General features: G+C 38.5%; 1 protein-coding gene across 1 annotated transcript in view; it reads left to right on the top strand.

The window, feature by feature from the left end:
* Window positions 1-20,166, top strand: part of PRKCE (protein kinase C epsilon) — a 295,199-nt gene that overhangs the window by 84,488 nt on the left and 190,545 nt on the right. The window contains exon 2 of the mRNA XM_062571924.1: window positions 20,039-20,102. Coding sequence (XP_062427908.1) covers window positions 20,039-20,102 — 64 coding nt within the window. The remainder of the gene's footprint in view (window positions 1-20,038; window positions 20,103-20,166) is intronic.

Here is a 20,166-nt window from a genome sequence, read left to right on the forward strand (position 1 = left end):
TTATTTTTTTTCTGTGTAACAAGAGAACCCTCAACAGCTTTCTGCCAAGCGAAGGCAAGTGTTTCTTCATACTGTTTCTTTGATTTCTTTTTCAGGTACCTTAGGCTTATGTCTCTTCAATACTAGCATCTGAAAGAATTATTGAACCTTCTGGCTTGCAACACATTAGGGCAAAATCCTTTGCTTATCTGAAACTTCAGAAACAGAGGAATCTATTAGGTACAGAGGCTAGTCCTAGTGTGGCCAAAAAAGGATCAAGCAGATTTGACTCTTAACACTTTTCCAATGTGTTTTTAGTAGGTACAGAAGGACTGAACTGTAAAAATGCAGGTAGCTGGAGAGGCGTAATACAGGCAATATTGTCCTTTAGTTAGAATCCAAAATTTAGAGTGATTTTTACAGTAATAGAGATCATAACAGCATACAAGTATCTGGTAGGTTACACAGAAATTACATGACTACAAAACAGCAGAAATGTGGCACTTAATATTGCAAAGAAGAAAATAAATAAGAAAATATCTCTGTAGACCTCTCATTTCTAGAGTCTTATATTTTAGGAGAGGGAATGTGGCTTGTGCGTGGTGCTCCATATTTGTCCACTCTTTGACGTGCTAGTGATTGGTATTATTTATAGTCTGTGTTACTTATTTTCATGAGCTCATTCTCAGTCTTACCTGAATTTGCAGTTGTAATATTTATGAGGCTAGGTCCTTCCCCTCCTGCAAGCTGGCTACAGGTGTAACATCAGATGGGAAGAACTTCCCACATATTTAATTTCCATTTATTCAGTAGGAACATCCAGTTGTAGGAGCCAGATGCTTCTCATGGTTTCTGAATATCTCAGGAACAACCAGGGTCCAAGGTTATACAGACTTAGTAACACTTTGCTACAGTTTATGTGGGTCAGTGTACAAAATTTTCTTCTGTGTATTAGAGTTAAGGATTTTAACTGTATGTACAAGGATTTCCAACAAGAGAAAAAGGAAGAAAATTAAATTAAAAGGGAAGAGGAAATACTGTTGTGCACATTTGGAATGGTTGCTTTTCCCTTTTTGGATCTTTAGCTTCCTCCTCCATATAAAGTAGTAGGCATTTTTATATTGAAAGCAATTCTTAAAAATGACTCTGTGGGAGTATTTTTATTTATCTAACTTTGAGAAGTTAAAAATACTGATGTTTGTGTACACTGTTTATAGAGTATGAAATATGAGCTAAATCTGTATTAATCTCCAGAAGCTAAAACTGGATTAATTTTTCAGATAGAGATTTGTGGGTAGCTGGTATATCAAGTGGATTTCTCTATACAGTGTGTGGAAACGACAGCTTATACTCCTGCTCAGCGTCTTCCTTTTTTCAAATTGCAAGTATGCATCCTAACGTTTAATCTACTGTGAAAAATCTGTCTTAGTATGTTGTTTCAGTTTTACAGTTTCAAGGTATTATTAGCATTTGTATGACACATGCTGCTATAGAATGAGTAAGAAGAGTGATTAAGTCATAGTTTTGGAATGCCATGCTCAAATACAGGTCTCCTGAGACCTTAGTTTTTTGAGTTTGACAAAATTAATACAGTTTAAAAGGAAGAGGGTTTTTTTCTGTTTTCCTTTTTCCTGGCAAATTTAAACCTAACAATATTGGATTGATATTAAAGATTCTGTGGTAAAGCTTAAAATAGGGCTTCGTTCAACATCCCTGTCGAGGTTCCCGTCTTTTTTCCCTCTTTTGAAACCTGCTTTGTAGTCTTCTGATTGCTACTTTCCAGAGGTGTTACATGTGGTTTGTAATGCACTTTAGAGATAAAAGCATCCCTGACTGTTATTACATGGTGTCTTTATTTTGTGTCATCCATTTAATGACTCTTAGTAAAATCAATACACCACAAATAATAGACAGAAGGAAAGTATGAATGTGCTCATAACCATTACTACTGTAACAGATATTTTGAAGGGAAAGAACTTTGCGATAGATATCTGGATGATTTTGCTGTTACATGAGTTTCTGCTTTCCCAAAAGGTCCAACTGTCCTTTCCTGGAGTGTTGGTCTTTTATTCTGTTTTCACCAGCTGCATCTTTTTTGTAGAGCTCTGAACCAGTGAAGGTATGTTTTTGCATTTCCTTGTCTCTTTCCTCAAATACTTTTCACTAAATGAGTAAATTGAGGTCTGATGGATTCTTGAATACCTTAGGATGACCCAGTGCATGCGTTGTTGAGATATCCCTTTGAACATCAGTCTGCTGAAGCCATCTGTGCCAATGGATGAGGGTCAGTGATGACAGTCTAATGTGAATACGAAGTTTGGCAATTAAATAGGATTCAGACACGTTAGTATCTTAGGGATTTATGCATTTTATTTCCAAAGTATGATTCTGCCTTCTCTTCCAGCCTACAGCCAAGCAAGCCCACGGAGGGAACTGTATTCTCTAAATGCTTCTTTGGGTTTCACCCCGGCTGATCTCTCACAGCTCCCTGGAGGGGCTTTCCGGTAGTACCGGGACGGTTTCAGTAGCTTTCAGTTTCTCTTCATTGATGATGGTTCGCAGTTATCTAAGTTGGGGGTGGAGGGGGCAACTGCCATAAGCTAGCAGTATTTTAACGTGTGGTCCATCACGAAAGCTCTTATACTGCAGCCCTAATTTGATGCTTCATTGAAATGTTTGTAGTGAGAACTCTAATTCTGCTGATACACATACGAAGTAAGGGGAGGTAAAGGAGGGAGAGTACTTGAGGGTAAAAAATACAGTTTGGTTAGACATGAGACTTGCTTGCTTAGTTGTAGGTGAAGGAAGCCATGCTTTTATATGTTACTGGTTTTTTTAATGATTTATATATACAGACATCCCATATAAAAACACTGCAAAATACTGACATGATGCAGGTAGAGCTGTGTTTTGCAGCTTTCGTCGTATATTCAGTCATTTTATGGAAACACAAGTAATAGCTTTTATTGTTAGCTACTGAAATCTTTATATCTAAAAATATCTCTTAAAAATAACTGTTTCAATTCCTAGCAAAGGCCATGATAAAATAGAAATTCAAGAGCCAGAGTGGGAGGTATCTGAAGTAGTTGTTGCTCTACTACACGTTAATTGTGCTGCAGTTCCCAGAATGAGCTGCTGTTTCCAGAACGCTCTGAATGAGCTAGTTTCCAGCATTTAACAGATATTGTTCATTTCCAAAAAAGTACATCTTGGTCCGTCGTTCTGCAAACAAGGCCACGGGGTTATGAAAATAATCCTGAATGAAATCCTGATTTATCAGGCTATTATAGTTAACTGTGCACCTGAAAAATCCTTGATAAGTGTTGGTTGTGCTGCAAAAATATCAGGTCTCAAAGCAGTGCCAGCAGAGACAGCTGTAGTATGTGTTATCGTTTAACCCATTATTGCTTTTTCTTCCCCCAAATGTCTGTTATGGTGTTAGAGATCTGTGCAGCATGCCTATGCAGTACGAGACCTACTCTTTCATTTATTTTTAATATTAGTATGTTTGATGTTTCTTGTTTCCCCCCCCCCAGCTCATTTTTGTAACAAAACTTAAGGGGGAAACGGGAACTGTACCTCCTTTAAATAATTACAAAATAATTTCAAATAAACCTATCAAGCCTAAGTTTTTTTTTTTTTTTTTTTTTTTTTTTTTTTTTTTTTCCCTCTCCATTCGTATTGCTTGAGGGGTGAGAGCAAAATAAGGTAAAAAGTTGAGTCACTTTGTGGTAAATTTATGGCAGCAGCCAGAAAAGCTGTCGGTGCTCTCCTTACGTACCAGGCTGTCACCAGCAGAGCAGTGGAGGGTGCGGGAGGCAGCAGGAGGTCCAGGAGAGCCCCATGTGCCGGAGAGGTGGTGCCTTCAGGCTGCCCATCTGGGGGGGAGGTTCAGGGTCCCCTCTCAGGGACCTTACTGGGATGCGGTTGTGATCCTCACGGAGCCAGGAGCGACCGTGAGACTAACAGCCAGGCTAGGCAGAGAGCCTTCAGCCTCGTTGTAAGGAGGAAGAAGCCTTCGGGAAACTGCTCTAAGCAGCCTCATGCTGGCCCGGGTTTACAGTTGGGGCTATTCGGGGTGTTGTAAACAACTAATTTTCTTGGAGAATGATCCAAGATGAAAACGAGAGCAAATTGCAGGCCAAGGTTCAAAATTCACCTGTTCTTTGTTAGGTTTGCCAAAAAAGGTATGCTAACCAGTGTGCTTAAAGAAATCTCAACAGTGTGCAGGGAATTGCATGATTTTTTCAGAATTTTCTAAGGTGTATGGAAAATGCTGTTAAACAGTGTTATTGGCCTTTAGAAGACATAATCCTGAAATTGCATGATGTCTGTTCTTTTTTTTTTTTTTTTTAAGACATTCTAAGAAAATTTATTAAATTACTAAGAAGTAGTCACATCTCTATGACTGAGTATCAATCTCCAGTTTGGATCAGATCATGAGAATGCTGTATATATATTTTTTTGTCCTTTAGTTACCTATATTAGATCCTACTGCATCTTTATCTTCAATGCTTAGCAACTTTATTAGCATGCACACTGCATGTGTTAAATTTTTAGAAACAGAACCTTTCTTTTTGTACATGGGGGGGTGATGTTGTAACTGGGTACATAGAAAGCACTTTTAAAGGCAGCTGCTTTGCAGAGAATGAAATCTGAGACCATCCAAAAGAGAAACTTTGTAGACTCCTGGGAAAAGTTAAAATGCAACATATCTGACTGAGCCACAAGCAGCATATTGGATAAGGGCAGAGAATCAGAAATGGAAACAGTCCAAAACTCACACTCTGCAATATTACACAGACATCATGGAGATCTATAGGATTCCCTGGAGAGCCTTATTTAAAGAGGGTTGCCTGGATGGTTAGCAAGGTCATACTTCTGCATGAATCATTTTCATCTTTATTACAAGCCAGGAAGAACATTGCAGTAAAAGTGAAAAGAACACCCCTTCTCCCTGATACAAAGGTAATTTTTTTTCCAACTCTGTCTTTGAAGTCTCTGGAGTAAAGGGACTACTGCTGTTTCTGTGGACAGGCAGATTTGGGGAACTGTTTTTGTACTCTTAGCTACAATTTTAAGTATGCTTTCATTCACCATTTCTAATTAGCTTTTAAGGTCAGGGTTTTTTTATATACAGCTGGAAAGGGAGTTTTGAAACAAGCTTTGGTAGGACTAGGTTTTGACCCATAACGGATGATTATAGGGCTCTCCACAGCTGAGATTTCCGCAGATTGTGTGGGATACTGCTTATGGAGATTGTAGGCCAACCAGAGATGGAGGAAGAATGATGGTATCCAAAACTTAGCACTGCATTCCTAAAGCAGCTTATCTTGCCTGCCTCTGGTTCTTACAGCTGACAGATTTTTCGTATCACTTCCATCAGGTATGAATTCCTTTTGTTTCATAGGCTGCATCTAGGAAGATTATGGATGATCAGTTTTTAAAAACTGGCTAGAAAATGAGACAAAAACTATGCTGATGGCCTGATAGACTTGTCTTGGTGTGAAATGTCTCTCTGCCCTCTCCTACGTGGAATTAGAATTGCAAGGCCTCATGCTGTAAACCCTGACTGGAGACTTTTCTATCTATCGAGTGGAAAAGATCACTGCTTTGGGGAAGTGATATGTGCACCACAGCAGCAAGAGCAAAGTATATGAAGGTTCACCAGTAAGTTACAATAACGAGTGAGTACTACTTCTGGTCAGTTTAACAGTTCAAATAAAAAGTATCTAGTAGTATACCTATAACTCCCTAACTCCTGCATGGTCGGGAGATCAGGGGCTAATTGCATAAATATGTTGAGAGAGAACCTGGGCCTTCCGCAGTCTGTGCTCTCAGACAAGTCACTGGAGGTGCAGTGAGCAGGTGGAGAGGTGAAGTTCAGTGCCCAGGGTAACCCAGCAGACCCATAGCAGAGCTCGCAGTGGAACTCCTGAACATACTCAGATTTTGGAGAAAATTCTTTACAGTGAGATCCTTTGATCACCTGGTTTGTTTAAAGGTAACAATGTGAGATGATTTAATTAATCATTAAAAAGGGCTTTTAAATCTGTCAGAGATGGGTAAAACAAGAACTGATGGCTAGTCAGTGTGAAGTGAAAAGCAAAGTATGTGTTTCTTTTAACTTAAAAGTGATAAACTAATGAAACCAGTCACCAACGGATGTACTAGATCCTTCATCCCCAGACACTTTCAGAAAAGACTGAAAGCATTTTGTGAAAGCTGGGCATTAGCTTTGCTCTAGTGACTTGGCTTTGTGCAAGCGCAAGTTTTTGAAAGACCAAAATCTAAACGCACGTGTATATGTCCCTGCACTTCCTGCTTCATCACTGACTTAAGGAGGAACAACCAAATCAGTGCAATATAGGGCAGGCTAAGTGAGGGGGGTGGGGGGGGTTAAACTCACTGAAGCCAGGAAATACTGGGAAGCTTGCAAGGGTGTCTGAAATTCTAAGAACAGAGGATAAGATTAAAAAAAGGTTTAGTCAGCATCTTTCAAACCACCATGTCAAACTCCTGTCCAACATATGAGAATTCTGCATGTGAATCAATTTAAAGCACAGCAGTAAACACGAATGCTGAAGAAAAAATGTCAGATAACAGTTTTCATTAATAAACATCGTTGTTCTTAGAATTTTGTCAAAGATGTATCTTATTTCTAATCTGCTGAAACTGGCTTATGGACTCTACTTTGTCTTCTGACTTTTCATGTATAGTAATAATAATGGTTATTCTTGCTATTTCCTTTTTTGTAATGTCTGTATTCAAGATGTTATGTTCTGGTATGCCTACTGCACAGAATATAGGATGCCTGGCAGTATGTGTAAAGTTCCTAACTTTTGTTAACTTCTACTTTACTCAATTTTCCTTTTTGTTTTTAAGCATGGGTAGCATGCACTGTAGCAATTTCTTGTTTTGATTCTTTTTTTTCCCATAAAGTACTTCATAGCTGATATCAGAGGAGTCTGAGTTGCTCTGCATTAGTTATGGCTAAAGCTACAGAGGAAGTCCAAGTGAATCACAGATAATTGCAGTCTTCAGGCTAGCCATTTTGTTAACTGAATTAGCCTCATTAATCTTTCTAATCTGATAACTAAACAGAGGGTAAAACATCATCAGAGCAAGACCAAAACTATGTTTTTTTTTTTTTTTTTTTTAAAAAAAACACACTATGAAATTGTGTCTGAAGATCTTATTCAAGTACTTCTAAAGAAATAAGAATTATGAGTACCAGAGAGAATGTTCCAATGATGTTTCCTTCTGGAGGTAAAAATATTGGCTCCCTCTAAGCCATCTTTTAGAAAGGCATGCAAGATAGTGTTTGGACTATATTGTCTGACAAATCTTTGAGGTATTTCTGACCAACTTGGGTATTTGTTCAAGAAACTAATTGCTTTGGTTTTTCTAAATTTGTATGTGTGTTTGGGATGGGTGACCACCAGGGACTGAATGAACAGATCTATTTTGAATAATTTTTTATGCTTGAAGCTGCCCCAAACTATTTACTGCTGAGAAAAGTTTTTGAAAAACACCTTTTGCTTTAGAGAAGAATAATGATCTTGCTGTTTAGATATGGGGCTAGCACTTGAGAGGTGCATCTAGTACCCGGTCTATTATATACATCATTTATGGCTGTTCTTAAATTGGGATGAGGACATAATATGTTCAAACTCCAGTGTTTTCTGAAACTGCTGAATGACACTGTTTAGATGCTCTTGCATTGCTTCCAATTGCAGCACTGGAAAAATGTGACCCTGTAAGTAAGGTTAGAGATTTGGTGGGCAACAGCTATAAATAGTAATTAGCATAAAGAAACACTGTAAGGAGAGTAATAGGTAGTCCCTATCTTTTTCTTTGACACAGTGCTTGTCCCGCATCGTAAAGAGTGCACTCAGTTTCTTCTCATTTCAGTTGTTTTCCACAAACTAAATTACCTAAAAAGCTCCAAAGTTGAAAGGGACCGTGGGCAGTCAACTCAGGTCTGTGGTTGATGCAAATATGGTGTCTTTTTGTTTATATACGGTATGAAAAGGAGCTAACGTCAATGACTGCATATGCACATGACAGCGAATTTTTGAAAGCAGTGCTTGCGGTTTTGTGTCGCATACTGTGAAGGCAGAATGAAGTCATTCCTTCTAAACTAAAATATGGAAAGCAAAGACACTTTTGCAAGTCATTTGTGGTTTATTTTCTTAATTCTGTTTTCTTCCTTCTTCCTTTGAATTTCTTTAAAACTTAACTTTTAATGTAACTTGAACAAAGCCTCTGAATCAATGCGACTTTTGGCAGGCTGTAAGTAGGAGAGCTATTTCCAGGAAGGATACTTTTGTTTAAATACTTGATGCCAATTCTGTTTTACTATTGTGGTTTGTATATCGCTCACTGTTTGTTTATTGTAATGTTCATGTTTGCTGGAAAGCAGCTAGGGTTACTGATATGTATGTGAAAGGACATAGAGAATATTTGTGTAGAGCATACTTCTTTCTTCCATCTTTATAATCCAGCAAAAGTGTGTTTATTTGTAATTTGTGAAGTCTGTGTATTCACGATTGCATCTTAGAGCTTGCTAGGAGGAGTATTTTTATAACTGGAAAATAAGTATTTCTGTGATGTTTTTACGAACTCCTCCCCTTTCTATTGTCAAATTTTGATAATTTTAAAAGGTGACCAGTCCTTTTTGCTTTTATTTCCAGCTTCATCAAAGGGGATCCCTAAAATCAAAGAGATCAAAGGGGAGGAGATCCACTTACTAGAAGTGTGCTAAGGTTACTAAAAGTGATCAGTTACAGGGATGTCTAAAATGAGACAACTTATTTCTAAGAAATGATGAGCTTCCATTCCCTGAATGAACATAAACACCTGGTTAGTTATCATACTATTGGTGTCTAGCTTTATTCTGAACTTATTAATTACTTCTAAAGATTTAGTCCTTTTGTTTAAGGAGAAAAATCTTAAAAGACAGCAGGATGACTGGATTAGTTACTGGAAGCATTCTAATATTTAAGAATGAGAATAAAAGAAGCATGGCTCTGTTCCAGAAAACTACCATTTTCAAAGTAATTTGACATTGCTTTGCTTTTGAAATATTAATTTATTTCCTCTCGCTCTGCTTGTGGATAGCTTCACGTCATTTCTTCTAAGCCATATGTAGGATTTTGTGCTCTGTGTATTCCCATAATTGTCTCTTTGCCCAAAGTCTTCTGTTCGTGGTGATGGTGGTGAGGGTTTTTTTGTTGTTGTTTAAGCAAAGCTGTTTCGCTCTTTCTGTAATGTTATTTCATCAGCTTTAAGTTCCGCCCTTCTGAAGGAGTATTCTTTGTTTTTTTTTACCTGGTAGTTTGTAGAGCAGTGGCTACACTACCCCACAGCTGCCTGGCCGTTCAGTGTGTTCAGCCCTCTGAAATTCTTCTTGGCCTTAGGCAGGAAGGCAAGACTTGAAAGACATAAAAGGAAAGCTGAAGTCAATCACTGCATTGTAAGTGTAAAAGCCTCTGCAATGTTCAGCAGTGCTTGGACAGGTTGATTATCAGCCAAAATCTCATAAAGAATGCGCTCCCAGTAACTGCAAATTTAAAAAGGAACTTTTTGAATTAAAAAAGACCAGTTTTCCACAGGAAGAGGTTGATTTTTGGATGCTTGAGAATTTTCAGGCAAGTCTCAATAGTTTCTAGAGAGGTTTACTAAAATAAGACATTGTTCATTTTCTGGAAATTTGGTGGAAAGTGCTTAGTAATTTACAGCCAGCTACTGAGATTGAAGATGCTTCTGGGCAGATCTCCAGGCCTATCTTAACTGCATGTTCCGTAGTTTCAGCCACTTTATTAGCCAGAAAAGATTTCTCATTGATGTATAACTTGGCAAAATAGAACAGTAAGAATTTACCAATCAGAACTTTTTTCCATTTGCTAATGAACTCTGGCACACAACTGTCATTGGTGTCAGACATCAAGTTACCTGAAAGTTCCAGTGAGTTTCATAGAAGTTTCTCATCTGCAGCATATTGAAACAAGCTATTTCCTTCCTAATGGAGGGTTCATTTCTATCCTGAATGCCCATGGAGAGAACACCTAATAGGGTTACCTTTCAGATAAGAAAGGCCTCTCTCTTTTCTTCCCTGAAGGAGCTGAACTGAACTCTAACTCATAAACTGTAGCTGCTGTTTTAATGGTTTTTATTGTTTTTTTTTTTTTTTTTTTTTTTTGATCTCTAACTGGAGTAAAGCCAGTTACAGCTTCAGTTGCAACTTACTTTGATCTAGAGTTGAGCCAAAGTTGGTTCACTTCCCTGCTGCTTTCTTCTAATTGGCTTATTAATGGTTGCGAGTCAACTGGGACATCTCCTCAAAGTTCCTGAAAGGTATTAGAGAGTAGTGTTTGAAACACTGAAAATGTTAAATTCTTGCAAGATCTGAAACTAATGCTGAAGTGTCTGCCCAGGGTGCACTGAGATTTCATTTAAAGTTTATTTTCTAATAGTCTACATTTGAGCAGAGAGGTTAATAGCTATACTGGAACCTGGGTGTCATTGGTATTCCTAGCTTTTGTTTAAGATACAATTGGTTAATAAACCAGTTCTAGAATTTTTCATTGTTAAAAATGACAGCTTAGAATAGGATTAACAGGTAAGAAAATAAAGGGTGGTTTAACTCATCTGAACATCACAGCACTTATTTGATAGCCTGCCTTGGAAGATTATTCTGCCTCATTTAGGAGTGATTTGAATTTGTGCCATCTTAGTCTTAGATCTTCCAGCTGTTAATCTCCCTGAATTTCAAGCTCTAAAATTCAGCACAGTTATTTCCTTTATTCTTGCTACAGTAATGCTGTGTGGGTACTTTCTACTATATATACTGTCCAAGTTTTGCAAAATACACTGGGAAGGAGGTGAGTGCATGAGGAAAAAAAGTGGTTTTATCTAACAAGGGAAGAAAATATCATATGCTTTGCAGAAAACAGGAGGTGTTGCTTTAAGAAATCAATTAATTTAATCTTCAAAACTTCACACACTAAATTAACAGTACACACCAAATTTACAGTACAGGAAAAAAAAAGTATGTAGCGCACCAAAATTATTGTATATGACCAGGAAAGGTACCAGTCAGTCATAGTGTTCTGTTTATCCATGCCCTTAGTGTCGTGGGGACGCCTACTTCATGATACCTATCCAAAATGTTGTAGATTTGTTTACCCAGAGGAAATACTGCTCCAATTTAGGAGAGATATCAAATATGTGTTGTTAAATTATAATGTTTATGATTCCTAAGACTGAACAAATATGCCAGCAAATGTATATAAGGAAGTGGTACTCTGAAATTCTATTGTGATAAAATAATTTCTTAGCAGGATTTGTAAGTTGTTACCCATAGTAATCATCTAGCTTGTAGCCCTGAGTCTATTGTAGGAGTTCAACATTTTATTCCCAGGTGTAACCTGCTCCTTCCTGGTTGCAGTTCTGTAGCTCAGTATTTAGAAAAAAATCTTCGTAAGTCAACAAGAGATTTTTTTTTAAAAAAAATATTTTGTGAGAGCTAAGTATTCCCCTGTAGTTTGGGGAATAGTTCACTGCACTAGTTGCAGTGCATTGAAAAACAGATACTGAAAAGCCTTGTGATGATATTACAGGTCAGATTTTACCACATGATACAATTTCTGTATTCTGGAAAAAAATAGCCATCTGCTTGGGCAAGTGATTGCACTCTGAAGAGATTCTTTTCTTTCTTTAAATAAATGTAACAGATGTTTCAAGTGAAACATCTTCTTTTCTCAGACTTTTGTTCTGTAGATAGTTTTACTCTCCTTTTACTCAAAGTCTACTTGAGTGTCCTTCACTCAAACCCAGCTCTTGCTCTTTGCACTTCAGGTTATCTTTGGGCTTGTGCAGCTTCTTTGTGTGTTACCTGTACTACTATTACTAAGATAATACAACCACTATTTCTAGTGTGGATGCTGTTACAGTACCTTTCCACTGTACTATATTGCTATATCTTAGTCTTATGAAGGTAGGGGAATAAGCTATACTAACGTAAGACATTTACATTAGCAAAATAACTGTACTCAATTAAACAAACCAACACAGCACACACATGTGCCTGAAATACGAATCCTGGTGTGATTCCCAGTTAACCTGCTCAGTTGCAGAGTGCCCTGAATGGTTAGCCTGGGAGTGCTGGTCTCTTAGGCTTCTTGACTTCTCTGGTCATGAAGAAATTTTTCTCTCCTTGATTTATTTCCCTCTTTCAAGAATTCTGTTATCATTGTGTCTAGATGATAGTGCGTGTAGGTATTTAGAAACCCTAACCAGGTTTGGGCATGTAACTTGTTAAACAGATCCAGCTTTTTAATGCTATATTCTCAATATGAAGGAAAGATGAAACAGCAATCTCTAAGGAGCATTAGGCCGTGATACCTAGTCCTGTGCATGTTTTTTCACCACCACCTTTCAAGAGAGTGAAGACAATCCTTTCCATCTTCAGATCGGGGAGTCAGAAACTTTTTTTTTGCACAAGCATGCCTCTGGGGTCATGCTGCCTGATGCTTCTGCAACAGTTTGTACAGCTCTGCTCTCTTGTTCTATTTAAATTATTATGCTGCTGTTCTGTGTGCTGTAAAATGTCTCTAACTGTGCCTCCCACCTTCCTGAATGTCTCTTCTCTGTACCCATCAGCTAGAATCCCCTACTACTTCTTTTCAAGTAGTTGTTATCCCACCAGGAATTAGCCATCTTTCCCCTGATACACAGTGTTTCCAGGGATTTTTGATACTCTTTAGAGATATTTGGCCCTGAGCAAATGAAGTAATGAAGTAAATACAAGCCTTTCATGTTGGAAAGATGGGGGGGGGGGGAAGTTGGGGGAATGACAGGAGTATATCATTAAAATAGCTCTTTGGTACAGTAAATACCCAGTTACAGAGACTGTGAGGCTTTAGGTACAGGAAGTTATGGGAGCTCCTTAGCTTCTACCATTGCATGGAAATTGTGTCACATATGATTTGAGACATTGCAATTGAATGTCAGTGTATGCTTTAGTAAGTAATGGAAGGATTCTTCGTTTATAATTGATTGCTGAACACTGTGGTTATTTTAGCTGAATCTTGTTTTCCCTGGCTGCTTCTGTTGTGTATTATGTCTGTGCATGTGTCTGGTGCTGGAAAATGTTTGATCTTTTCTGTAGGTCATGCAAGATGTTTGATGTCTTTTTGTTGACTTTTGAGTAGGAGTAAATAAATGATAGAAAGCCCTGTGGCCAAAATGTCTTAACTTTTATGTATATCATTGTGGTCAATTACAATGCAGCAAGCTGTGTTAAGTTTCTCTGTAATCATAATAGTGAAATATGTAACATTTGTAATGAAAGGCAGCTTTGTGGCAGTGCACTGGCTCTGAAAGGAACCTGATTTCTTCGGCCAGAAGAGTGAGTGGCTGTGGAAAAAGGAGTAGAGGGCAACAGAGAGACTAGGAAAGTTCCCTCAGCGTTATTGCCAAAGGTGGGCAGTTTCTTTTAAAGTCAAATCTACTTCACGTAGCTAGTCATGTAACCTGTGAATTCAGTTCATTTTCTCATCATGTTATTTAATAAAATTTTCAAGCTATTTTGCAAACCTTGCAGAGTGTATTGTAAAAACTGATTCAGGTGCGAATGCTGGGGGAAGTTCGTGAGCTTAGTCTTAGCTCTGGCCTGTTATTTCTAGTGGGTGTTTGCTCCTGTTCTAATAACGGTTGATGGAGGTGTTTTTCAAAGACATTTAAATGACTTAGAAGCATACAAAAGCAGTTAAAGTGGAGTCTGCAGTAGCTTTGGATATATTGAAAAGTGCCACCATTAGTGTTTTATTTTCTATTAAATAAGTTAAAATAGGTACTCTATTAGCTATTTAAGTTACAATAGAAAAATCTTATGCTTAAAGAACACAAGAAAAAGATTCTGTCTAAAGTCATTTTCTATTAGTTTAAGTGTTGTGACATTCTTGTAAAGTTGTAGAAATAATATATGATCAAAACTGGAGAATTAAATGCCCCTCAGAACAAGCAGTTTTACCTCCTAGCCTTTGCAAATATCAGTTTTTGAAACTTGCAGTTCCTTCTCTCCTTTCAGGGAAGTTTTAATCTCCAAGAAAAACTTTCCATGCTACGCTATGCTCCATAAGGAGCAACATTGAAACATGTTGGCTTCTGAAGTCCTACGTGACTGAAAGAACAATCTGCAGTGACAAATCATGCACTTGGAGGTTTATGTTTTAAGCTATCCAAATGTCAGATAATCCTAGAACATCACAACAAGAGGCGTAAGCAGGTTTTATGACAAAATTCTTTGTTTCCGTTGCTCCTACAGTCCATTTAGGTTTTCAGTATTGCAAAAATCCTGAAAGGCTTTTATGACTGAAGATGTTTTTGATGCTGTATTTTGCATAATGCCTAGCTACAGAACACCAGAGTAAAATTTATTCACATTTGTACTGTTAGCAAATTCAGTTGTGCAAAACGCATTTTTATGGTTGTTGTTTTTTCCAGATCGGAGTTCTATGTTAATGCCAATCCATAGATTTCTCTTTTAAGAGACTAGTTATCATTTAAATAAACAAAATGCACCTAATTTTAGATGGCGTAGTTGTGTTGAATGTAGTGACTCGCATAGTCTCTGCTCTCGTGATCAAATTAAAACCTATGGTGATGGGATACTGAGTCATAAAACATAATGGTATTTCACTTGTTTACACTAGGTCTCAGCTTGCTCCATGGGGCCTGCTATTCTGTGCCAGTCTTACAATCAGCTAGAATAAAAACGAACATGCCCTCATGTTAATGGAATTATTCATGCTTTATGTTGGTCAAGATCCTAAAATCTTCCTCTTCATATTCAAATATGAAGCTGCCCAAGTAGCTGCACGGCATATTCTAATCTTCATAAGTTTAGAGATGGTTTGGGGTTACCTTTAGCATAATCTCAGTCTCAGAGGGTCCTGCCCAAGTTTCCTATTTTGAGGATAGGAATTATAGCTTCCACTGAAGAAGAGAAAAATGGTGAATGTCTAGTTGAGCTTAGGATTCAAATTTTCAGAAGAAAATTTAGGAGATAAAAGGTTACAAAAATCAAACATTGAGGAAAAGCTGAAGTATTGTCAGTTTTCTGCATATTTTCATTAAACTTTGCATTAACTCTACAACTGCATGAGGAATAGCAAGCTTTGGAAATGTTGAAAAGAAATATTTAAGCATCCCTTTTTTCCTAGCTGAATGGAAGGAAAAAGGAAATTGTCTCCTAGATACGTATTAGCAGGTTGTTTGTTTGCTGGTTTTAAAGAACAGTTCCTAGATGTTTCTGACTGATACTGGAGGAAGACAAGATGTGCACGGGCTGACAAAGTGAATCGTAACTGAGGACCGGGACAAATGGCCTAGTGGGCAGTCTGGGCCTTGAGAGACCACGGTTCGGTTCTTGGTTAAACTGCAGACTTTTTAGTGTGCCTCTCTGGCAAGCCACTTAGTCTAGCTGGTGCCTTTGGGAGTCTCTCATTTTACAGATGGGGAACTGTCTCAGAAGGGTGTTGAAAATAAAATCCATTAATGACTGTGAAACTATATAAATGCCTTCAATATGCTGAAACTTGGCCATGGTTTCAGCATGGGTTTTTTCCTCTGAAAAGTATGTCTGGTTTTATGGATGGTTGCCTTTTGTTCCCTGAAACGGACTAATATGCTTTACTCGTGCCTCGTTTTTCAAAGCAGTTTTTCAAAATCTGCTGTTTTCCAGCAATCATTGTACTAATCACACTGTACTGCCCCATAAAGATTGTTTTTAGCAATGTAAAAGTTGTTTAAAATGAATTTCAATTAATTACTTGCCCCTACTGAAACTTTCTATTTTACCAGATGTCATGACAATAGCATGGGCCAGTGACCAAGATAAAATATTTTGGTGGTGATCAAATATTTCACTCTGATTGTTACATCTTTTGTTGCATGTCGAATGTGGTCTGTATGGACAAGTCAAATTTTGCAATGCGGTTACAGCAAAGCTCATCTTGTGTCAGCTCCTCTCTCCCATCCCTTATTCTCATCTTGCCTTGTTCCCTGCTGTCCTTTTCAACATTTCTTCTTAGATTTCTTCTCATAACATCTCTCTGCATGTATAAAAGCTGGGCTCCATTCAAAGAAATATTTTTAGTCAAAGGGAAGGGTCAAAATCAGCACTGCTGTGATCAGACAATTTCTGTTGCGTTCAAGGTTGTCTGTTATATTCAGCTGAATTTGGCCAGTCATTCTGTTTCTGGTTACATATGTCTAACAGTATTTCTCTTGTAATATCTTTCTGCGCATTTGGTGAAAAATTCTTTTAGAAGCTATGTCTAAAACATTGAAGTAATGACTTAAAAACTGTTGTATAGCAGTGAGCTAAATGTAAATATATATATAGAAAACTTAGAGTGCTGCATGCATCTTTTGTTAATTATTTGTAAAATGACCAAAATCATTTTATAGTTTCTGCTGCCTTCTAGGTATAGTTTAATGTGTAGATTAAAAAAAAAAAAAAAAAAAAAAAAAGTATGTGGCTTTCATTCTAGTAGTCTGACTATTTTTGAGGTATTTATAGAATTATGCTTCTAGGCATTGAATTAGAAATGTTCTATGCAAAATCAGAGTTGTATCCAGAGTTTTCTTTCTTTCTTTCTTCCATACATGAAAGACTGGAAATCAAAAAAAGGATTCCTATCAGTCTGTCTGTTCTTTGAGTGTCTTTCATACGTAAGCTGAGGCAACTGAACTGCCAGCTTTTGGCAAAAGTACTAATTCATATGACAGATGAGACTGTCAGCATAGGTGCTTATGGAAATGAAGTGGGGCACTTTAAAAATTTAAAAATAAGAACATGCTACTTGCATTCACATTGGTGTTGGAGCATTTTGTGGCTGGAAAATCCCCTTTGTGAAGGGGACTTCTTTCCACAAACACTCTGCTTAGAATATCAGCGAAAATTCTCAATCAAAATCAGTAGACAACATTTGGAATAAATTGTATATGAAAATTGTCCACTTGATGGATAATGGAAATTTGAATTCAGTGCTCCAGTCTTTGTCCTGGGCTGCCTCCAATGGTATTTCTATTTAAAAATAAATGAGCAGAAGGGATGCTTTGTAGTGGTGTTCACCAACTCTCCCAGCTCCACAGGAGAATCATTGCCTGATTTTTCTGCAAGGGTGATGTTGGTGTGGTGTTGGGGTTGTGTGTGTGTTGTGTGTGCGCTTAGGTTTTTAAAACTGGATAAAAGACTTTACTGATGGCTCAACCAAGTAGTATATAATGCTGATACAAATAGAGCATTAGGCATGCCTTTCTTAAATACAGCTGTCTGTTGAGTACTATAGCAGTTGTTCAAAAGCAGCCCTCAGCTTAGACATCAAAGTCTATTTGTGCACCTGTGCTTCTGATTGAATATTTTGCATTTAAAAACTCTGCAAAGGGAGAGAAGCAATATTTCGACATCAGTAGCTTTATTCAAAAAAAAAAAAAATCTTGCAGCTGCTATTTCAGAGATTGCTAAAAATGCCCTTACTCAACATTCAATACTTTATTAATGGAAAAACACTCAACCATGCTTTCATTATTATCCCCTCCTCTGAGCAACCCTTGGCCTTGCTAACACCCATTTCCTCCCTCATTTATTTAAAATAGAGTTGCTGAGATCATTTTCTTGATCCGTTGGGGTGATGACATCGGAGCTTTGAACTCCTCTAGCAGCTCGTTCTGGAAAGGCAGAGGAGCGTGTGCATCCGAAGCTGGTTCGCGGAGGGAGGAGCCAGGTGTTGCTCGCCGCAGCCAAAGCGTTCAAGTGCTGTGGCCTGAAAGAGGGAGATGGCAGAGGGTCCCCTGTACTAAAGGCCCTTTTAAGTGGAAAGAAAAAAGTGGAAATGGAAGGGCCACTACAAGAAAAGAAAGCCCCGTGGAGTCAGAGCGGCAGACAGGCAGAGCCTGGCATTCCCTGGGCCATTTTTCCACCTCGTTCCTTTTCCCCACCGCTTTGCAGCCAGCTGCAGGCAGCCTCTGTTCTTCCCTGCTCGCCGAACGGGTTGGCGGGAGCGGAGCGGGTCAGAGCACTGAATTCAAATCTGAGTTACCCACCAAGGGGACAGCTTTCATCCTCAGTTAATGCCAAATGCTTTGTACTGCTACTGGGTTCAGAGTTTTTGCTGCTACTCTAAGCAGAATGAAGTATCTGGGAAAGAGAAACCCTTTTGCAAAGAAAGCTGCAATCAGTTTTTGACAAAACGATTTTGACATACCATTTAATCTGTAATTTAATCAGTAATTCCTACATGTGTATCATTAAGAGATGTGTGACCTCCTCCCCTGTGTGATGCAGTAAGTTCTCTTGTTATGAAGCATCTGAATTATTATCATTAATAATTAAATTCAAGTTGTATTTGTCAAAGTGATCAAAGGACATTTTATGATGCATTATCCTAGCTCTGTTAAAATGTTCATTTACTTGCGAATCTGCAAAGCTCAGTAGATTGGTCTCCCGAGTTATTAGTGTGAATTATTGATACCCTGATATCCTTTTATTCTATCCTAACATCATATCCTAATGCCATTTGTGACTTCAGGCATGATTTGTTTCACTCATATTAGCCCAGATAGCTGACAGTAATGAAACAAGATTCATCTTCCCGAGCGCCAGAGACTAGCATGGAGTAGGGGGTGAAGGAATATAAAGTGGGATTTCAGATAGCCTGTGTCTAGTCACAGTCCCTGTCCCTGCCCACCCCCTGGGCTCCCCCAACCCCAGGACCATACGTCCCTGCGGTGGTGCTGCTGGTTGTGGCCCCACCACAGCCCTGCCCATGCCTGGCCATGGCCCCCTGGGGCCCATGGGCACCTGGCCCCATCCCCACGGTGGTGCCTGACACTTGGGGCTGCCCCCGGTGCCCTGCTCCTTTGGGGTGGTGGGATGGGGCCTGGTGGCAGGGACCTGTCCTGCTGCCACTGGGAGCCCCCAGCCCACACAGTACCCGGACAGCAGGCCGTATGATACTCCCCCGCTGGATTTAATTACCAAAATAGAAGGAAAATACAGGATCGATGCACACTTCACTGACTTCACTCACAATTTCTGAAATTGTGTGACAACTGAAATCTGAAATTAAGAACTAGTGACTGCACAGTGTTTTAAATACAGTTAAATCGTCTGGAGATGAGTCACTGCAAAAACTCTGTAACATTTTGGGGATCATCAAGATGCTCACATCCAGCAGTATTTAGAGTTGACGATGAACTACTGTGGTAGTGTGGCAGGTGCTTAAGGATTTGTAATGAACTCTTCATTCTGGTATCTAAATGTACAGGATCGTATTCCTAAAGCCCGTGAGATCTTTAAGTAGGGTAGCTTGATACTGAGCACCTTGCACCTACTGGAACTGATGGCCCTGAGAGAAAAGGCTCCTTGAAGTCTTCCAGAATGGTGCAGCAATAAAATATTTTGCACTTTGGAGCAAGAGAGTAAAGCATGCATTTTGTTTTCCCAGGGGCCAAAGTATTTAAAGCATGTATTAACTAGCTAAACAAGTTGTGTGCACTGCTATTTTTTTCCCCTCCTCTGTTCTACAACCAGAACTGATCTGTGTCTCTTTAGCATCTGAGTAGGATAGAGTACTGTTTTTCATATTTGTATAGCTGGGCTCAGTACAGTCAAAGCTATTCAATACTACCACTATTTAACTTTTCTTTTGTTACTTGGAAATAGTACAAATGTATTCATTCATTCAAAACAAGATAGTTTAAAATATTTGATTTGTAAAGTTCACTGGGTTCAAGTTTTCAAAGTGCTAAGGACTTGCATTTGCGTTTTACTTCAGTAAAGGTGCAGGGTTCTCAACACCTCTTCTGTTAGAGCATATTTGTTATTTGCAAAAGATGGAGACTGCTTTTAGCAAACTGTAGAACTGCCCATGTGTCCTGCCAACACTTCGGCTTCAAGGGTTTTGGAAACTTTGTTTCCTGCATGTGCAATAGCTTGCTTTGGGAGCCATTCTAAGTTATATTTTAATTCTCTTCTTGATTGCAGATTGACTTGGAGCCAGAAGGGAGAGTATATGTCATCATAGACCTTTCAGGATCATCAGGTGAAGGTAGGGACTTACAATAATGTTCTTTCATGAATGGAATCTTGCAAAGACCTCTGTAACGGAGGTA

Source organism: Rhea pennata, chromosome 3, assembly GCF_028389875.1.
Source record: "Rhea pennata isolate bPtePen1 chromosome 3, bPtePen1.pri, whole genome shotgun sequence".
NCBI lineage: Eukaryota > Metazoa > Chordata > Aves > Rheiformes > Rheidae > Rhea > Rhea pennata.